Below are 21680 nucleotides of genomic sequence, written 5' to 3' on the forward strand. Positions count from 1 at the left end.
ATATACTTTCAGCTGAATAACAGTAAGTTAATACGACAATTATTGAATGGAAAAAGTCATTGCAAAATTATTTCTTGCGTATAGTAAGTTTAGATTTTTAAAAATACAAATAAAAAAAAATGACCTTTGTCGTGAAATTAATAAGGTAATAGGTACATACACTATAGGTACTGGCAATTTATACGATATCGATAGACTGTTTGGAAGGAGGGGAAGTCCTATTAATATAAGTGTATAATGATATACGAGTAGGTCATTGACATTAGAATGGCAAAAAAAAGCTCGTTTCATGCTGGCATGAATCCAATGTTGATAGATTCAAAATAACAAAGCAAATATTACTATCATTATTTAATTCCACATGGTTCACTGTAGGCTCTTTTCTTATTTTTATTAAGATGGCCTAGCTTGCATTATTAGTGCAACTTGAATTCGTTTTTTTTTCATTTTAAATAAATGGATATATTCTACAATTAAGCATCGTACCTTGTTTGTGTAGGTATAATAATTTTAAGCAATTATGATATTTATTTTTAATAACTGTTTTCGGACTATAAAAATCTTAGAGAACAAAACCCAACTTAGGGATTACGATAAAATGTTATTTAATACCTAAGTTTCCGTAAAACCAGTAAATCCTTCTTAAGACAGGGTATTCAATTTATTTTTTAAAAATCAACAAACTTTTGCTTTTATAATTTATCACGATAAACAGTCAGAGATTCAATTGCGTTCTAATGTTCATAATAATATCCAAGTATTGCTATTGCCTTTATGTTGTATGTAAAGACTGAGAGAAAACAAGTTTGTTTCGTAACTTTCGATTATAATTCGTGGTAAGTTCAATTCGTCAAAGACTAATAAAACGCAAAAACGTATTGACATTTTAAAATAATACATTTTTGATATAAATACCTAGTAGTAAATTTGACTCATTAATAAATTTAAAAAGATGATTTTAAATTGGTCTAATTACCGTGCAAAAAAGTAATTATTTCAATACTGTATCTTATTGTACATAGATGGATTAATATATTGGTTGATAGTAAAAATATTCAAATTATATATCATAGTAAGAAGCGAGAAAAAAAGTGTTGTTAAAATGTAAACATTATGAGGAGTTTGAAAATAGTTGTTATGTTCAATTTGACTCTAGTCTATGACTAATAGTACGCAAGCGTACTAGCGCGTACGCTGTGCGCGTTCGCGGCAAAATACCGCGCCTCTTCCACAGATTAGAAATTGTTCCACCTCGTCCGTTCACTTATGTCATACTGCCAGTTCGCCATTCACTGATCGTGACCGAGTTGGAACGAACGTCAACGTACTGTGTTACTTCTTAAAATAAATATTATTGTGGCGTTCTCTTAAAATGGTTAAGTTATTAATTGTTGTGCCGTTGCTGATAGTGGCTTTATATGCTTCAGAAGGTAAGTTATTAATGCTTTATATATAGTTTGGTTTCGGATTATTTGATGCGTTTAATAATTTTGTTTGTTTATTTAAGACGGTATATAAAGTCCTTGAAATTTTATGAAAAATATTAAATCTATATCAACAAAAATATAAATCGATTTAAATGTACACAGTTTACAGTTTGAAAGCAAATTTTAAGAAGAAACAGCGAAAACAAACTATGAATAACAAAGACACAAATAATTTTGAAATTTGAATTGAGTTGTCAATGAATGAAACTTGAAACTAAACAGGAAAACAATGCATTTCAATATTACATTTATTCTTTGTAAGATTACAAATGTATACAATGTTTTTAAGTATAAATATTTACGTAAACAATTGTCATACATTATACTTATAGTAAATTAATTTCTTAAAAACAGACGAAGAAATAATTTTGTTAGCATATATTATAAAATGATAAATTTTGGACCATATACGTATATAGCATTTATAGATATGGGCTTCAAGGCATTTAAAGCCCAACGAAACCGGTACAACCTGCTAAGACTCGCGAATCATCAACACAAATACATCGATACCTCCGAGCCATTTATGTTTATTCTGTGATTTTTAGGAGTCAGTACAATTTATAAAAACAACTTCTTGTCTTAATCATCATCCGCCCTTCTTATTTACGTCGTATTACATCGAGCAAGTTACAGTTTGATTATAGCTATCATATTGTGTTTTTAACAATGTCTATAATGTTAAAACTTACGTAATTTATAAAATATTTAGTTTTTAGTCTATGTTATTATCTGCACCTCGAACTAACGTGTACGCAAATTAATCCATTCGTTCATTTCAGTTAAGATAAAGACGTGAAAGCCTTACAAACAAACGCTTTTTCGTATTTTAATAGTTAGGTAATAATTGGGATTAGTTAGGAAGTTAGGATTCCTACTCATAAATGTAATTCATATTTTTATCCACCTATTTCTATATTACGACATATATAAATATAAAGATTATTTTCTAGAACAAACTGCGTCGTAGTTAAAATAATTACCGTAGTAAAGACATGTAGCTTGTGTTTATAGACGAGTTTTAACTGCCGCAGTCTAACATACCTACCTACTAATAGATTGTACACGAAGTTATTACATAACTGTCGTTCGTTTTAATTATATGACAATTAACATTGGTTCTAGATCCTTATCAAGAATAATTATTCAGGTGGTAGACATTTTTATTGTCTTTAAAAACCCAGATAAAGTAGTAAAAATATAATTAAAAAACAAACAATGTTGACCGCTATTTAATATTTCTACCAGCGGCCAGTCTTGTCTTGTGTCTTGTCTTGTGTGTCAGTCTTGACTTGTCCATTGGTTAGAACGCGCATCTTAAACTATTATTGCGGGTTCAAACCCGAGCAAGCACCGCTGGATTTTCATATGCTTAATTTATATTTATAAATCTATGTAGGTCTACAGCCTTAGCCTAGCAGTGGGACATTTACAGGCTGTTGCTTAACTTTTGTAACATATTTTTATGTACTTTATGTAAGTAAAAGACATAAATATTACAAACACGTCACACAATACAAAAAGATTCGAATATTTTTTACATTAATGTAAATAAATCTGCAAATTGCAACCATAAAAAGATAAATAGAACTACGAACTGTCACAGATACGTTAACATATTAAATCATTCGCTTCAAAGTCAAACCATTCATTTATTCAATTATGTGCCATGTTGAATTTCAGAGCGAGTGTCTATTTACTATTATTCCGTATAGCGAAATCGTCGTTATTATACGTATCTTTAGATTTTAATGACGTAATTCTTCTTACAATAGATATAAGTATGTTATTACTTGAAACCAAGTCTATGCGATTCAGTATCAGGGTAAATTGAAAAACTACATGCATTAACGATCGTAATAGCCCGTTTTATTATTATCATGTAATACATAAGAACAGATACTATAAAATCGTAGGTAGTGTATATTAGGTTAATTGAATTCGTACTCAATTTGGAACGTTATGAAATTATTTAATAATTAATTTATTTTTACTGTGTTGTCGTCTCGCTAATATTTAATTCATATAAATAAAAAAAACTCGCTTTTGTTTTATTCTTGGTAATTTTTTACCGATTTGCTGTGATTTTATATAAGTTTTTCTTAAACTGAGATCTATTCTAATATTATACATGCGAAAGTAACGAACTCCCAACTCTGTCTCGTCTGTTGCTCGGCCGAACCCCTGAACCAAAATTTGGCATGAAGCAAGCTTGAACTCCAAGGAAGGACATAGGCTACTTTTTCAGGCCCAACACCGGACGACCAACTCCTAAAACGCGAGCCAGGCGACAACTATTTGTAAATAAATACCACATTTTAACGATATTATGCAAGATGAATTGACCTGCTTATTGAATAACCTGTAATATTAGAAATATGTGCTACGAAGTAAGTAAATATATTATCGTAATCTTTTGTCGCTTTTAGCGTGAAATAATCGATTTTTAAATGAATTGTATGTTCTACGTAGATTTGACTGAATGATCTGTTTTATTTGACACAACTAAATGCTATGTCACGTAAAATAGTATTGTCTAGAGATTACATTTAAAAAAAAATGTATGCAATATTTTCATTATTTAAATACAACTGCAAATTAAAAGTTTTGCTGATAAATGCTTTTATTTTAATGTTTTATTTGATTTATTTGCATAATAAATAAATATGAAAACATCATTCGCTGTTTTACGAGCGCGTGTCGTGACTGGTGCGTTCGCTTTCACTTTTAAAGTATGGTGACACAGTTATACACAACGGGCCCTTTAAAAATACAAAGCATGGGGCCCTCTGGTTACTTCACACCACAGCGTTCAACATACATAACATACATATTACATAATGTTTGTCGTTTAAATATCGTACATATATGTATATTTAGGAATGTTGTAACATCGATTTCTCTGGGTTCTTTTATTGAATAGTTTAAATCTTGATCAAAGTATTACATAACTAGACATAACAAACTGGAAATAAAATCTTGTGAATTCTGCACACTAACAAAAAAATATATATATACCCAAGTTGAACTGAATTTTTGATTTCGACAAACTGCTCTTTTTTAAGTTGAAATTCTTTAAACGATACATTTATTTTTTTAATTATAGTATTCATCGTAATGAACGGTGGCGTTTTAAAACTTTCACGTGCAGAATCTTTGTTTAAAGTGATCAATAACACGTTCGATCCCGAATTGATTTATGGTATCTATACAAACATTTTTATCGACATTAAAGTGCAAATATTTTGCCAATATCCCGTATAATTGCCAACTTAATCCACAATTTTTACTATAAAAGAATTGAAACTAAAATTGGAAAATTCAATCATGCTGATATTGTAATCTTTAGCTAGACATTGAATAAACTTACGTATTTGTAATGGTTTTGTTTTTTTTTTTTTTCAAACTATTCACAACAGATTTTCGTGTCAATATATTTTCATTGCCATTTGGGCTGTGGTGCGATGAAGTCCCACAACCCCTATTCGTGTTTAACAAATGCATTAGTTAGGGTTGGGTCCACATGTTAATGACCAAAAAATCAATATGACGAACTTGATATCTAGTATTGTATAGTGTTTTAGTTATATGATATATATGATAAACTAAAAAGTCTATTAACATGATTACACAAATTGTTATTTATGACAGAAAAAACGTAAGAAAACTTGTAAAATTGACGACTATTTTATATTTGAAGTGATTTACTTTGTTATGTATTTGGAAGCTGTTAAAATATACTCAAACTACTCCAAACAGTGCCAATCATTGAAGAGGAAAGTTTTAGCACTGTAAACGGAGTAGCAAGCAAAGCAGAGCAATATCGCACTAATCTGAAGATCGATCAGTCCGATTTGAACAAAAATCTTAAAAATAAATATCCCATTTATTGAGAAAGATTAAACGTATAGTATCAACCAACCCGCATGGGAGCAGCGTAGTGGGATATGCTCCAAACCTTCTCCTAAAGGGAGAGAAGGCCTTAGCCGAGCTGTAGGAAATTAACAGGCTCTTACTGTAAACTTTTAATATCTTAAATTCACGGGTTTAAACTTATAGTATCCAATCATAAACGCTCATAAGAACTAGTTACTAGAAAGAAGATCATCGTAGTATATACCGAAATGGACATACAAAGAACCATTCATTGTTTTTTTCCTATAATAATATAAGCTCATTATGATTCGTATCCTTCATCTTCAAATTTAAAGTTACAAAAATAAAGGTTACGTCAACGAATTTCCGTTGCTATTTCCTGTGCTATTTTTATGGGCATGATGTAATTAAATGTACATAAAAATATCCGTGATGATGACAGGTGACTGTAATACAAGACAAACCAATGTAAATGTTTTGTACCTGCGTCTTTATGCGTTTTTTCTTTTACAAAAACCCAATTTTACTCCCTCAAGGAGTGAATTAAAAATGAAGTCTATGTTCTTCCCATGGGACTAAAACTATCTCCGTTTCATTTTAATAGGTTTAAGCGTGATTCTAACCTGTTATCTTAACAGATAGTGTTCTTTTATACTTATTAGTAATAGATACATAGTTTATTATAAATAATATAAGTTCATCAAAATAATCTCCCAAAAATAAACCCGAAACTCAATACAAATAATTGATTCAAAGTCAGCGCGTCTTAAATTTATTTTCGAACTCCTGTGTAATTTGAATGCTTCAATTATTTTCAATGCTAACACTATAAGCAGGTCTGAGTAGATTAGTTAAATTAGAGGTGGGTTAGGTACCACCCACACATCAGATATTCTATTGTCAGATTCCAAAACTCTGTGTTCCGAGTTGAAGGGGGTATGAATACAGTGTAAATACAAGCACAAGGTACATATCACCTTAGTTCCGAAAGTAAGTCATTATCACATTTTTTTTTAAAGCCAAATGGCTTACCAGCAGGTACCATATTAGCCAATTTAAAAAAAAAGAAAAATAGGTCCTGAACTGTTTTTTTTTCACCTATTTATAGATAGTTATTTTTTATACATAATGTAAAACTATGTGCCTAAGTAATACAACATACAGGCAGTACACAATGGTTCAAATATAAAAAATGCTACAATAAAGTATTTTCTTTAACGAGGTATTATAAAGTCAAAGATAAGGGTGCATAGCTTTATCTGTGGCCCCTATAATTCTTAATCGAATTTAATAAAAAAGTCATGACCCCGATATGACTATAACTTTAACGTCTATTGTTAGTTTAATGGTGGCAAATCACGCCATTGATTCTTAACAACTATTATTGTAATGTCATAACTTATCTGTATTAAATGGAAAAACAATAATAATTAATAGAATGAATATTTGTTGATGTTTGAAATTAGAACTTACAATCTGTTGGCGTAACTACAAGCAAATGAGCAACCAAGTTATAAGTAAGAAAATGTCGGTATTTAATTAAAATGTACAATTTTTTTAATGCACATTGTTAACAAAACATTACTTACATAAAATTATTTTGCTAATTACCAAAATATTTTTAGTTTTATTTATGAAAATAGGTAACTTCATAAGTAGATTATAAAAACATAATGCCTAAGAAGATGCGTAAATGTATCTATAAAAATTAACACTAGTTTAATTTACATTTAATTTATTCCTTTGGTCCGCGACATTATTTGTCATTACCTTAATTAACCTATAGCAATTGCGCTACCTAATTAGGTATCTAGCGGGCCGTGACCTCTTGTCAAAGTAACCACGAGGTCATATTAGTCATCGTGTAACAGATGAGATAGAATTATCTTTACGATCATAAGATTCAACAATGTCTAAGATAAAATTAACGCGTCAATCATAGTCATAATAAAATTAAAACAATTGTTTGAAATACGAGTTCGATACTATAAAACAATATTACCTGGGTACGTTTATAAATATATAAATATTTTTAATTTATTTTGTAAATGTTAACGAACAAACAGGATGATTTTTGACGATGGATAATGGCACTGTAAGAATTATAAAAATACTTCTCGCGTCTTTAACTCGTCCCCAACTATAAAATCTATGTGATTCTTGTGCCTATAATAATACTCACTTACCATTCGAAACGACACCATCAGCACAATACAAAGTAATTTCTCATTATAAACCTAGACAAATCACAAAGCCAATCGGTAAACACATTATTATTTTATCATGAATAAGAATCTGAATCGCATTTAAGGAAATCTTTATCAGATGTTATCACCTTACAACGCAATATAATATTATAGTTATTTAGGTAAGTAATACGTTTAGGATCTGTTTTGAGATTATCTCTTCATTTGTTCCCAAGATATCTATGCGAGGACGAACAAAACGTTCAAGGACGTATTACTTGTTTTATAATTTACGTTCAATAAATACACACATAGTCAAACTTCAAAAATATAGCTCTGGGGCCCTAAAAAGGTGTAACTTTGTCATAATTTATACTCTTAAAAAATATAAGCAATTTAAAAAGAGAAAAAGATTGAAAAATTAGTGTCCATTCATTCTAGCCTCTCTGAGTCGTAGCGTGATTATAATATTTGTCAATAAAGGGCTATTTAACTTGTTTTTTTATACAACTTCAATATATTTGTATTAGCCAGGTTAAATTTATTGTATTAGGAAGTAAGAAGCCTGAATTAGGTTAGGTTATATGTAAGTATTAAGAATGTTGTTTAAATTAGCCGTCCAAGGAATAGGTACATGGGATTATAATAGGAAAGAAAGTTAACATTGATATTTTCGTTAATTACCTAAGTTGGTGACGAATAACACCTGAGACACAAAATTGGTGCAAGTTTTGAATACAAACGAAAACATCTGTTTTTAAAATATTTGTTTTTTTAGGTTAATTTGTTTGCTTAGTCTTATATTCTAGATGACGATTTGTGAATAATATAATGACAACACTGTAAAGAGTAATGTAGGGCACATAATAACACGATTTATTAATAAGGTTTTCTATGTGACCTAAAATTAACGCAAACTGATAAGTTTACGTAAAACTGTAGTTTTTAAATTAAACCTCGAATTATAGTTTTATAGTCTCGTCACTGTAAAACATATGTATGCGTCCCAGTTAACGTCTAAAAATAAAGAACGTGTCACTATCATTACAGATTACAAACCGGTCACTGCCATTCACATTTTCGTACCTAAACTGTTATTTATATAATGATTATTACCGACATACAATATCGAAATTCGTCAACAATAGCTCCACATAATGTTTTAATTAAGAGTAATTTGATGCAATGTAATGTAATCCCATTGAGCATGATGATCAAAACTCGTTCTTCAATTGGAATAGGTTATACAACTTTCCTCAATAAATGGACTATCCAGGGCAAAAAGCTTTTTTTCAATCGTATTGATTAAACCTCAGATGTAAGTGACAAACAAACAGACTAGCTTTATCATTTTAATACACATTGTCAACGATGAACTTAAAGCAACAAATTCAATTACATTAGGGGTTCTAAATGGCGGAAGTTGACAAATTGCTCTTTTCAATGAAAGTTGTTCAACGTAATTAATGATATGAAGACTGTCTGGCTCCCTCTATTTAATAATAATGTGCTATCTTAAGAGTTGATTCGTATAAAGTAACGATATTGCATTATTGACTGTTAGCTTTAGTAATTAAATTTCTAGATTCTTCTGCAAAATAAGTAACTATATATTAAAATATACGAGTTTAGTTTATTATGTTTAAGTGACATTGTAGTTCCTAATCTCTAAGGTCAAAATATTAAATATAATGAACGTTATAAAAATCAAATCAAAATGAACACTGATTATTCCTATTTCTGCTTATGTTTATATGTTATAATCTTCTTGGTTATTACTATTATAATATAGACATACAAGGGAATGTGATTTAGTGCCCGAGTTTTCCATGCGTGGCCATCTTCATATTTACTATAACTATAGATGTCTGCTCCTCTTATTAGTTTTTATAAACATGAACATTCAAGGTTTTTTGCTTTACATAACTCTATCATCACTGATAAAAAAAGAAGAAATTGTTTAACACATCACATCCTTAACAACATTTTAACAGTAACCAATCGTTTTTTTTTTATTTATAATAATCGGGCGCACTGGCAAATAGACCAAATAATAGTAACGGTCACCAGTGCCCAAACTTTGATGCTTTAAGACAGTGATTCCCAAAGTGGTCCAGGTGGACCCCCAGGGGTCCACGAGAGACTTGCTGGGGGTCGTAGGCGTGAATAAAAAATGGGGTCCATAAGATGTTAAAATTTATCTGCTTTTGATAGTAAAGAGCAAAAATGTAAGCATAGTTTTTATAAGGGCCTACCTACATTGTTTGAAGTACCTAACTAAGCAGATAATATTTTAATAAGGCAAGCGACTGTTACTTGTCCAAACTTGCGTATTTGATATTACGTACAATTTCGTGTACAGACTTGCAAAGCGCTATCCGTTCGACAATGCTTAATGCTTGATCAGACATGAACTTGATCACCACCATAAATACCATAACTAACTAAGTATTCTTTTTTATCGGTCGAACAATTGAAATGTATAAAAAAAAAATTGTGTATAAAAAGAAATATACGCTTGGGCGACCAAACGATTTCATCTCAAATCAGTTTCAAGGTCATGGATATTCTTGCTTTTCTTCATCTTCGTATAAAACATCTAACATTGAAATGTAATTATTATTATTATTATTTGAAAAAAGGATCACTTCTACGCAATTCCAGGCAAAATAATCTATTTATCAATAGGATATATAGTTGAGTTTACTTTTAATTCGTGAAGGTACCATGGATTTATCAAACACGTATTGCTCATATTGTTGTATCGAATGAAAAGGCAATGAATGGGTGATTTATCAACTATTAACAAAATACCCTTATGTCGAAACCCCTAAAAACCTTCTTACATACGATATATCGATATATTCTTAGAAAAATGGAACTATTGATTTTAGTACGAACATAACGTCTTCACAAAATGTATTATATAAGTTGAGTAACATTCCACTGCAAGGATGAGCTCACCTTTGGAGAGAGATAAGAGGGAAGATTTTGAGCTTATTTACTGAGCTACTCCAATGGGAGTTGGTGAATAAACCTCTGTCAGATTTTCACCCGATGTTTGATGAGATGATTTATATGAATAAAAATCGATAATTTTTGTGTTGCTCCTGTACGCGATCTTAAACTTTTCATCCGATTTTGATGGAACTTTTGTGAGCTGTTCTCATAAATCCAGTTATTATTTTCTTTTAATGATTGAACTTCAAAATTAACGATTTATGTAAACCCTTAGTGTACCCGACCGAAGACAGCACTGGCATTGATGTATTTACCACAAGGGCACGAGAGGCACGTGCCGCCATTGTCAAGGGGCCCACGAAGGGCTTGACTGAAAACTGTATTTTTTCAAGCAATGTTAATGACGGTGCGGCGATAAAGTTGCTCGCCAGGGCCCCATAGTTCAGCGTGCCTTATAGCCCCAGAATGGGCGAAGACATTTCGGAGGATGACTAACTAAAAATAGTTCTGCGAATGCTAGAACTATTTATAGTTTATTATTATAGATTGCATATTAATTTGAATGTGCTTATTAAACCTGATAATATGTTCTTGGGCGCACATCCGCGGTTAAAAACTTTTATCTAATATTTTAATAAAAAAGTCACAAACTAAAACCAAAGTTGATCGTATTTTCTTGAATATAATGTCTTCTAAAACGTGTTGGCTTACAGAACATTGGCGTCAGTTCAACAGATTACGAAATACACCAAAAGGGATCGCATTATAGGCTATTTATAAAGGAATGTTATAACGTCGTTTTTTTATGAAACCGTTGTCTATATAATACTTATCTATTAGAATTTTGTTGTCAGCTTGTTTTATGACAAGAAAAGTAAATTAAATCTATTTAACGTTGCTTCCTCACGAACGCAATTAAATAACGAGCCTTCAGATGATTAAATTAATGAGACACACCAAGGTAACACAATGACACAACTATTGTTTGGCTTGAAAATAATAGTTATTATAAATAAGAAAATATTTTAAATTAAACCAAAAAACTAAATCCATTCAAAGTGTATTTAATTAAAACTCGATTTAGATATTATATTTTAAATCCGGGCCAAGGCGATGAATCCAGATAAGGATGAAGTTAGAACATGTGAAACAGTTCGAATTGAGCAAAGCGATTAAGGAACCAATGATTAGATTTACGCAATTAAATAAGCATACTTTTAGAACCCGCTAGTCGCGGTAGCGGCAGCTTGCGTGTGGGTGTAGGGCACGTTATAGCTACTTTCTCTCTAACCCTGACAACGCTTATGCAAAATCTCATGACATCAGCTGACTTGTTAAAATAAGATATACGTAGGATCCTAAGTAAATTAGAATTTTAGGAAAAAAAGGAAAATAGGAGGACACAAAAACGGACTTCGGTGCCTTAAATCTGGTAAACATTTTACTCATGATCCTAGTGGGTTCTAGGTTTTAATGATAATTTTTATTCGGGAAAAAATAATATTCCAGATTAATGTGTAAGTTTTTAAGAAACATTTTATTACAACTATTGAAATATTTTCATACTGCGATTCATAAAGATTAAGTTCGTGATTGTTATTCATATGTTTTATATACATGAACCAGTATTATTACAATAAGACAATCGAAGACTGTTTGGTAAAAGAGCGAATGTCTGACGCAATGTGTAAGTTAGGTAGGCCGTACGATGACTCTTAACTTTGTTTGGGTAGGACGTAAGAAAGTTAGCCAATCGTTTATAAATAAATATATTTATATAAGTATGTAGGTTAAAGTAAAATCAATTCAAAGATTTTATTTATTATAGTTATTTCAAAATGTATGGATAAATCGATAACATTTTTGGCTTCTTTTTGTAATGATTTGTATTAAATACAGCCATATAAATATTTCACAAGAATTGTTTTATAAAATACTGTTTAAAGCTAGCACGTGGCTATCTAGGGAAGGCGATGAACCCACCTGTCGTGTAACAATTCATAGCCCCCTTGCCCTAGATAAAAACGATAAACCCACTGTCCTATACTTAGAATGGCGCCGAATGAGAATGTTCGAAACAAGCGACTATCGACCATTTTACATATGTACATTTCAAAGTTTATTTAATTAAAATGCGAGATATGTTTATCTTATATAACGATATAAAATAAAATATTAACGTGTTCTATATTTAAAAACAATAGCTTAATAGCTTACTTAAAATAGACTATGAAAAATATTGATTATCTTTATTTTCGGTAGATATAGTATAGTGTTCAAGTGTTGCGCACTTAACTTTCTATTTACGCAATATTATAATACGATTCAATGGCAATCTGACACAACCGGACATAATTCATGCACAGACGACTGCTTAAGTACGTTACCAAATCATGGTTAAATTTGTATTAAGAATATTGTTAATAATACCGCGAAACAAATATTGAAAACTCTCAAAACTGCATTAAAACGCTATTTTGAAAGCATATAAATTGTAAGATACACTTGCTGGACAGAAACCTAAGTACCACTAACATAATACGTTCCAGAAGTAAATTCAAATGTAACTGTTATAATGACCAGTTTCGTAAGTACTTATTACAATATAAACATACCTATGTATAAAACGTGACTGGTACATAAATGTACGTGTGCCGTAAATGCGCGTGATCACAATACGTATAAGGAAACCAAGTTATAAAAGCAAAGAATTCTTCAATTGTCAACCATCATCGTAGCGTGACCGCATAACATTTATTCAATGGTCGCAGTCGGAACCTTGAGTTTCTATAGAATAATATAGATTACGAACCAGAACCAGATAGAAGAAACAAAAAATATTAATAATATATATGTCAAATAAAACTATCTGTATGTACTCGCTAATCTCAGGATTTACATGTCAGATTCGGAGATTTATTTTTATGTTAGATTATATTATTAAAAATATTATAGGCTACACAACCTTTTGGAGTGGAGCAGTAACCATCAGATTGAACCGGCTAAAAAAAAACAAGAAAAACGCGCGCTAATAAATTTACAATTGTATACATAAAAATGTAGCATTAAATAATTCGTTTGAAATTAAAATAATTGCAAATAAAAAACGACACGGCGAGACTTTCAGAGTACTTCAACAGTCACATCCCTACTTACAGTAGCAACTGTTTTATATCTAAACTTAAAAACTTTATGATAAAGAAAACTTTTGGTCTTAGTGACTAGTATGCGACTAAAGCATATTAAAGGGAAGATTGTATGAAAATTTATTGTTATGATATAAGATACATATATTATTATATATTAAAATATTAAAAATAAGTTGCAAACCGTATAGTACGACTGAATGGCCGCTACCGTTGCTATTCTTATTTGCACTTAGCAAATATGTTATCGAAATAAGTATTTATCATACTTCGATGTCTAGCTTATCCGAAATTCAACATATCAAGAGCGAAAATACCCATTTTTTTCTCTACTTTAAAAACAAACAACAGCTTTTGATGACTAGGTATGTTTTTAAAGTGATAATTATTATCTTGTGATGTTGACAATTGCTGTTTACATCGCGAGCAATATAAAAAATATTTTACGTATCGTCGCGGATAGTCAATCACTTAATACTCTGTTTTTTTTTTAATACCTCTCTGATTTCAATCGACTACGTAACAATAAGAACTCAAAACATTTTTCCATTTAAATTAGCCTTACATGCAACATTGTGTGAAAACAATGATGGGATAGTTAGTCATGCTTTTTTTGTTTCGTTATGCATTGTTTACGTTTAATTGTAAAAACGCGACAAATTATACAGCCTAAAAAGACAGTCATTACAATTAATTTTTAAACTTAAACTTATTACAAAGTAACCTTCATAAATGCGCGGAAACATTGCCCGTGCAAATATTATTCAGTAAAAACTTAATAAATTCCGTAAATAATACGTTTTTTTTGTCTTAATTTATGACATTGTTTAATTTTCTTTTCCAGGAGAAGCAGTTCGTTGCTGGACATGCTCATCAGACCTCAATCCGTATTGTAATGATCCGTTCATCCTAGGCCGTAACGAAAATTCTGGTCTTTTCCGGCTCGAGTACTGTGACGCCAACACCGGAGCCACTTATCCTTATCTTACTACATCAAAATCGGCTTGTAAGAAGCAGAAGAAATATGGTAAGTAATTTTTTTCTTATTTGTATAAACGCTAATTTATCTTGCGAAATTTTGGTTATATACACAGGCTACAGATCCTGAGAACTTCAGTGTGGTCATTTAATTTTGAATATATCAAGCATTAGCATTTTTTGCATTAGCAGCCCGTAAATGTCCCACTGCTGGGATAAAGGCCTCCTCTCCCTTTGAGGAGAAGGTTTGGAGCATATTCCACCACGCTGCTCCAATGCGGGTTGGCGGAATACACATGTGGCAGAATTTCGTTGAAATTAGACACATGCAGGTTTCCTCACGATGTTTTCCTTCACCGCCGAGCACGAGATGAATTATAAACACAAATTAAGCACATGAAATTTCAGTGGTGCCTGCCTGGGTTTGAACCCGAAATCATCGGTTAAGATGCACGCGTTCTAACCACTGGGCCATCTCGGCATATATCAAGATGATTGATAATTCTATAAAAACCATACATGACTGCAATTAATGTATTAGTTGCATTGGTGGAACAAACCACAACTCAGTTATTAGAACACAGTCTTAAAGGTTGACTAAGGGTTTACAGTTTTGTTTATAATTCATCTCATACTCGGCTGTAAAAAAACATCGTGAGGTAACGTGCATGTGTCGGATGTAGACCAGACCAACCAGATTCCAGAATCATGGTAGGAAAAGCTCCAAACCGTCTCCCCAAAAAAAGGGCCTTTGGCTTAGTAATGGGATACTTACTTTTATTAGACGCGGACAAAGTCACAGGCACAGCACGTGCTGCATAAACCTTGATATTGTTTTGTTATTTGATGATCTGACAAGCCGTCATAGATTTATTTGTGTAGGAAGACGTGTGCGCTTCCAATTCCTTTGTTTATGATAATTACCTTCAGCCTTGACAACTATCGTTTAACACAGTCAACCGTTTGTTACTAGCAATTCAATGCTATACTTATTACAACAAATGCAAAGTTATTGTTATTTTTCAAATATCAATGTATCATGTTTCCATCTTAAATTAGATTTTTTTTTTATTATATCCCTTAGATAAAATCGGCAATATTAATAATTTTTTTCGTAAAGTTGCTTTCTGTTTCTCTCTGTATCTCCGCTAACTTCTTATTATCTCTCAATTGATTTTGATGCGATTTTCACTACTAGAAAGAGCGATAAACCCTCCACGGTTAGTACATATAATTTGTAAATATTTTGTTCAAAATGACTATGCTTAGGAGATACGTCTAAAAATGTTTTAGAAAGACATAATTTCGCGACAGCATGTGTCTTTTACAAATTATTAATAAAACTAGGTTTCTTGCGAAGTTATTTACTCTGATTCATCGTCAATATTTATTCAGATCTGTTTGTTTGTTATGATATTGTTTAAATATGTTAGTCTTTCACACCATAACATTGAATGAATACCTACTTCAAAAGATAATTGTTTCCAAATGATGTGTAAAGAATCGTTCGCTGCGAAACGGGTGATAGGATATTTTTTTTACCTTGGTAGTTAAGATTGTCCGTCAGTTGAATCTATTAGTGTACACATTTTGATCTATATTCACAATAAAAGTGCTCCCGTTCGAAGACAGGGTGGGTCGCTAGTTGATACTAAAATACAAACATTACAAGAACAAAGTATTCAGAAAAGACAGATTCATTTCAATTATGATTTAAAAAGACAAAAGGAATATTACATCCTATTCCATGATATAATATATATATGTATATATCTCTCTTTTCGGCTTGTTGGCCTTACATACATAGAAACTTACACTTCAAACATCAGCTAAATTACAACATTTACCATATATTATTCAAACTAAACGCAGGTGGGTTGTTTACAAGCTACCTACGCTTGTTACTGGTCTGTCATGAACTAAGTTACGTCAGAATCATTGCTTGAATTACTCATAGCCCTGTTTGTTAAACATTAATTTTCTGCTCGGTATTTTTTATTATACTATCGCGAGGTCACACGTTATTAAACATACATTAAGGGAATAGTTCGTATCTTTCCACTAATCGTGACTCCATCCATAATTTGAATAATGTCACAAATAAATAATTATTATTTCATTATCTTTTATTAATTGTTCTAATTTGAACAAAATAATTTTGAAGAACTAACAATTAATACGGCCAATAAAAGATTATATAGATGAAAAAAGGGCGTTTAGTTTTCGTTAATTTTCTTAAAATAATTCAATTGTATTCAATGAACATGCATATTGCCGATGTAATTTAATCGTTCAAAATGATTTACTATTGTATTCCTTGCCGATTCTTTTCGGTCGAATATTTCCTATATCGTAATATTTATAGCAAGAAACAAAAAAAAATAAATCAAACGACACTCAAAAGAAATTACGACACAACGCAAAGACAACATCCGCATGGCACGACTGTTTTACGAAAAAAAGTATTTTCTATGCCGATCAGCCGCCTTTTCTACCCTCCAACTATATATTATTAGAAAATTCTCGTTCAGTGTTTGAAACTCTCCGTGAGAATAATTTACTTTATGTATTTGATCAGTTTTGAAAATAATGTTATTTTTTACAGTTGGGGACCAATTAGTAATATCTCGTGGCTGCACATGGAAACGTCAGGACGATTACTCGAACAATTGCGCAAGCTCTTCGAATGGACCAAATGAAGTTACTCTATTCTGTGAAACCTGCGATTACGACGGTTGCAATGGAGCATCAGCTATTACTATGACGTTGGCTTTAATAATGGCACCTCTCGGCCTCCTTCTCTTTAAGTAAAACGCAGTAAATGTACAGGCATTGGGGACCATACCAATAGTACAATTTTACAAGCCATGTGCCCACCGTAAACCAAATAACAATTTCGTAATAACTTTTGTACTTCTGCAAGTAATTTTTATGATTTTAAGCGGGTGCACAATTATAGTTCAAATACAAATATTCATAAAAATGTGAGAAATATATTCAGATAACGAAATAGGCATGAGGGAATTTGTTACCTTTCAAGTATAAAATTAAGACCGCTATGGAAAAATCAGGCGAAATATTTTTAGCTCTAAGTATTCGTTTAAGTGCCTTATATTATAATATATTTTATTTCGTTTTTAATTTCACTTATATTGAAACATAGTATTTAAATTTCGAAATTATATATAAATCTCATCAAGGATTATATGTCCAGTGTCCTTTATTTAGATCTAATTTTGAAATAGACCAATAATGTTTATTACTAATAATGTGCTAATTTAATGAAATGGGTGCAAAATTTACTAAATCAAGTTGTCAAGTTATTAAACATTGTGTAATTTACAAACTTGCTGGTTAAGGATTTATTTATAAGTATTATTTTTAATGTAAATATTGCTAGATCTGTTCTACATTCTCTGTTTTAATCTCTTATGATTTCTAACCAACTCACATGGATTTTTAATCAATATTTTATCTCAAATATTATTTACTTAAATTTTCATTATATAATATTTATATATTGTTGTTCTAATAAAAAGTATTTTTTTCTATATGTGTTAAATCTTATTTTTAATATTTCGATGTATAAAGTGTTTTTGTCTCCAATAAATGTTTTTTTTTTTTTTATTAAGCAATCATTTTATTCTGTCACTTACTATGTAGGTAATATGACAACTGCCTGTCTTCTGAACGCGACAAATTCAAAACTACTGAAGTAATTTTTACTCTGTTTTCATCAATAGAAGGAGGGATTCGTGAGGGGATTTAGTTTTGTTGAATTGGCTGAAATAAAACGATGGTTGTTAAAGATTTAGGATAAAAGTCGTGCCGATTGAATAACTAGCGTTCGCAACGTGAACCAATAGTTACACAAAAGTTAATTCATAAAACTTATTCTACCCGTGAGAACGCCGCCGGCCGGCCGGAACGGGTATCTAGTACACAATATTTACATAAACTGTATATTAAAGTAAGGGAGGAATTGCTTTGCTTGTAAGATGAAAATAAGAGTAACATTGAATTTAAAACAATCAGACCAATATAATTAAAGGATAAAAAATATATTATTATTCCCAATACTCGGATCATTTAGCATCGGAACGGCTCAGAGACAACTTCTCGTATCGGTGGGATACAGGCGATGAGGCGGTAGAGAACAAAGGCGATTCGTCGCAAACGTGGTAGCGCTTGGAGTTTACTCCACAATAATGACAGCGGCATTCAACATTCCCGCCAAACATCGATACGTTGTGATGCTTTACCAGACCAGCTGTCAAATCTTGTTTCCTCGAAATTTAAAAGATGTCGCTGGCAATGTAAAGACATACATATAAACATAGATATTATAAGATGTTTTACTAGACACTTCTTTTATTAACCAGTTAAGATATATATTCCTAAAAGAAAAAAAAAATGTGTCAAATGGTATATTTAATAAAAAAGGCTGTAAAATGTAAATCTATTTATTACTATGGACGGAACATTCAGTCTTCATTATTTCTATATATAATACATATATAATAATGTTACGAGTTCTACTACTGATATTAAAAAAAAAAAAACATAAAAATAAACAAAAATCAGTACAAAAAATTATGTGAATGTTATAAGTAAACATATTAATGAAAGGTTTAGTTAAATTATAGCGTGCATTAGATGAGGGACACTCGTACTTTAGCATGTGTGTGTGCGTGAAATACTAATGTTAGAATAAATCCAGTAAAAGAATACAAATTAGATTGCATTTGTTAATGCACGCTGATAATTTAACGAGGAGACACGCCTTCGTGAGTGAACAATCTATAAGATATTACATTTATAACAAATATAATATTCTATTATAATTATATGTATTACTACTTCAAAGAGTGACAAACATTACTAAGTTTGATATCATACCATGTAAACTGGATCAACTGATTCTTACTTATTTCCAAACAATTAAATTGTGAAATTTATAATTAATATACATTGATATTCAATATTTTCTAGAAATCAAGATGTTTACTTTGACCAGTAGAAGCTGATAGCAAAGAAATCTTCTAGGTTCTTTACGCAAAGAATTAGGACAATGTTTAAGGCAAAGATTGAGTTTACCGAGTCCATACATGTTTATACACAGGTATGCTTCAATAAAATAGCATATTATTAATATACAGTTATATATTGTATAAATACACCATAATAATATACTATTTCATTTATAAATCAATAAGCATCTTATAATAATTGTGTTTTAGAACAATCTCAACACATCTTAATTATTAATTATGAAATCTAATTTGTTTGTATCTAAATATTATCAAAAAAAATATCATTCATATAGAAGTCTATTTTATAGAACACTAAAAAAAATATTGAGAATATAACCTTGAGATTCACATTTTAAAAGAACTATAGATTGGACAAGTAAAACATATCTTGCTTTGGATAATTGGATCAAACAATACCACTTTAATAGTGACGAAGATATAAAAAAAAAGGTTGTTTAATTCAAAATTAAATAATAAATCCTGCCCAATTACTCTAAAATTTACAAAAATTGATTGTTTGATTTAGCTTTGTAAAGAAATTAATGGTAACAATAAAAAAATATATATAAAAGTGGCATTACAATGATGAAGTAACATTAATCTGTATTTAAAATTAACAATAATCATGAACTTTTAAAATAAATACATATTAATGATAGAAAAGTTAACAATGGCAAAGGACTTATCAATGATGATGTATTACAGCCATCTTTGCTGTTGCATGTACAGTATTCAATAAATATATTGTAAGTTCCCGTCCTCATTAAACAAAATCTCTCATCTCCTTGGATTCCAACTTCACCTAAATAAGCACAATCTCTGAAGTAACGCCATTCTCCATTAACTGTAAAAGAAATATTTATATCATAAATAGCATAATAACTTCTACAACATTCAAAGTAAGTTTAAGATTAAAAATAAAGTATGTTTTATTATGGTGGAGACTGACTTGGCCCTAGTACTAGATTAATCTCACTTGAGACTGGACAAGTGCTCAAAGACAGTTATTCTCTATTCGCTAACTTTCATCATCTATTGGGACAGGAAATCTAACACAACCAGTTAAAGGCACTGGACCACCAATTTTGCAGTTTCAGAGGTGTTAACTCTGAATTTCTTGACAGAAAACTCCAATATTTTTTTATTCCAATTTCAAATATGAATCCAAGACCTTTGTATCTCCTGCCTTATCAGTAAACCACTTAACCCACTGCTAAGTATGAAACATATATATCTTGATAGAAAAGTCAATAATTATTATTTATTAGGTTGATTTAATATATGAACTTCAGAATCTTCAGCCTTATCAATAAGCCACTTGACCCAGTAGCCAGTTCTATTAATTGTTTTATAATCACTATACATATTAGGTGTATTATCATTTATCATATATTTTTTTAAGAAAATATTTATAAAGCTATACACAAGTTATATTTGAAAACATATCTATTTTATAATTTACGTATAACTTTTTTAAATATCAATTTCTTACCTTTTTGTCTTATTTTTCGGCACATGCTTGGTCGTAAGCCCGGTAAATGTGCCAATCCTTTTTCTTGTACACAATCAGTTATTGGAACAGTACTATTATCGAAGGGGTCAGCACATTTTGGATCATTATTTGATCTGCAGTTCCAACATTTTATTGATAAAACTGAAAAAATACAATTTTATAAAAAAACCGTCTTGGGCGTGCCCTCAACTGTTTATATTGTAAGTATGTTATAAGTACCATTCGAAACAACATTTAATAAAATAAATAAACAAATGAAACTTTTCAACCACGGAAACATTTTTTGTTTAAAAAACAAAAGAGGAACTAAATAAAGAATAAAGATCGTATTACTGGGAAAAATAATAAGTGCTATAGAGTAAACTAGTTTGATTTTAAGTTTGACAGTTATGATCAGATAAGTAAGGTTGTTGATGTTGCCTTTTTGTTTGTCAGTTTATCAACAAATAATTTCAATATATAGTACCTAGTGATGAGTTATAGAGATTTATCAAAATGAA

General features: G+C 30.6%; 2 protein-coding genes across 2 annotated transcripts; one reads left to right on the forward strand and one right to left on the reverse strand.

Moving 5' to 3' along the window:
* The first annotated feature begins 1273 nt into the window (after positions 1–1273).
* LOC125069757 lies at positions 1274–18198 on the forward strand. The gene is made up of 3 exons (XM_047679326.1): positions 1274–1430; positions 14501–14683; positions 17240–18198. Exons 1-3 carry the CDS (start codon positions 1373–1375, stop codon positions 17443–17445), a joined length of 447 nt encoding a protein of 148 aa, XP_047535282.1. The 5' UTR covers positions 1274–1372; the 3' UTR covers positions 17446–18198.
* Positions 18199–19923: 1725 nt separating this feature from the next.
* Positions 19924–21559, reverse strand: LOC125069758. Its single transcript, XM_047679327.1, has 3 exons — positions 21400–21559; positions 21160–21321; positions 19924–20511 (listed from the first exon to the last, which is right to left on the reverse strand). Exons 1-3 carry the CDS (start codon positions 21458–21460, stop codon positions 20291–20293), a joined length of 444 nt encoding a protein of 147 aa, XP_047535283.1. The 5' UTR covers positions 21461–21559; the 3' UTR covers positions 19924–20290.
* Between the last annotated feature and the right edge of the window lie 121 nt (positions 21560–21680).

The sequence above is a fragment of the Vanessa atalanta genome, chromosome 16 (genome assembly GCF_905147765.1).
Source record: "Vanessa atalanta chromosome 16, ilVanAtal1.2, whole genome shotgun sequence".
Lineage (NCBI taxonomy): Eukaryota > Metazoa > Arthropoda > Insecta > Lepidoptera > Nymphalidae > Vanessa > Vanessa atalanta.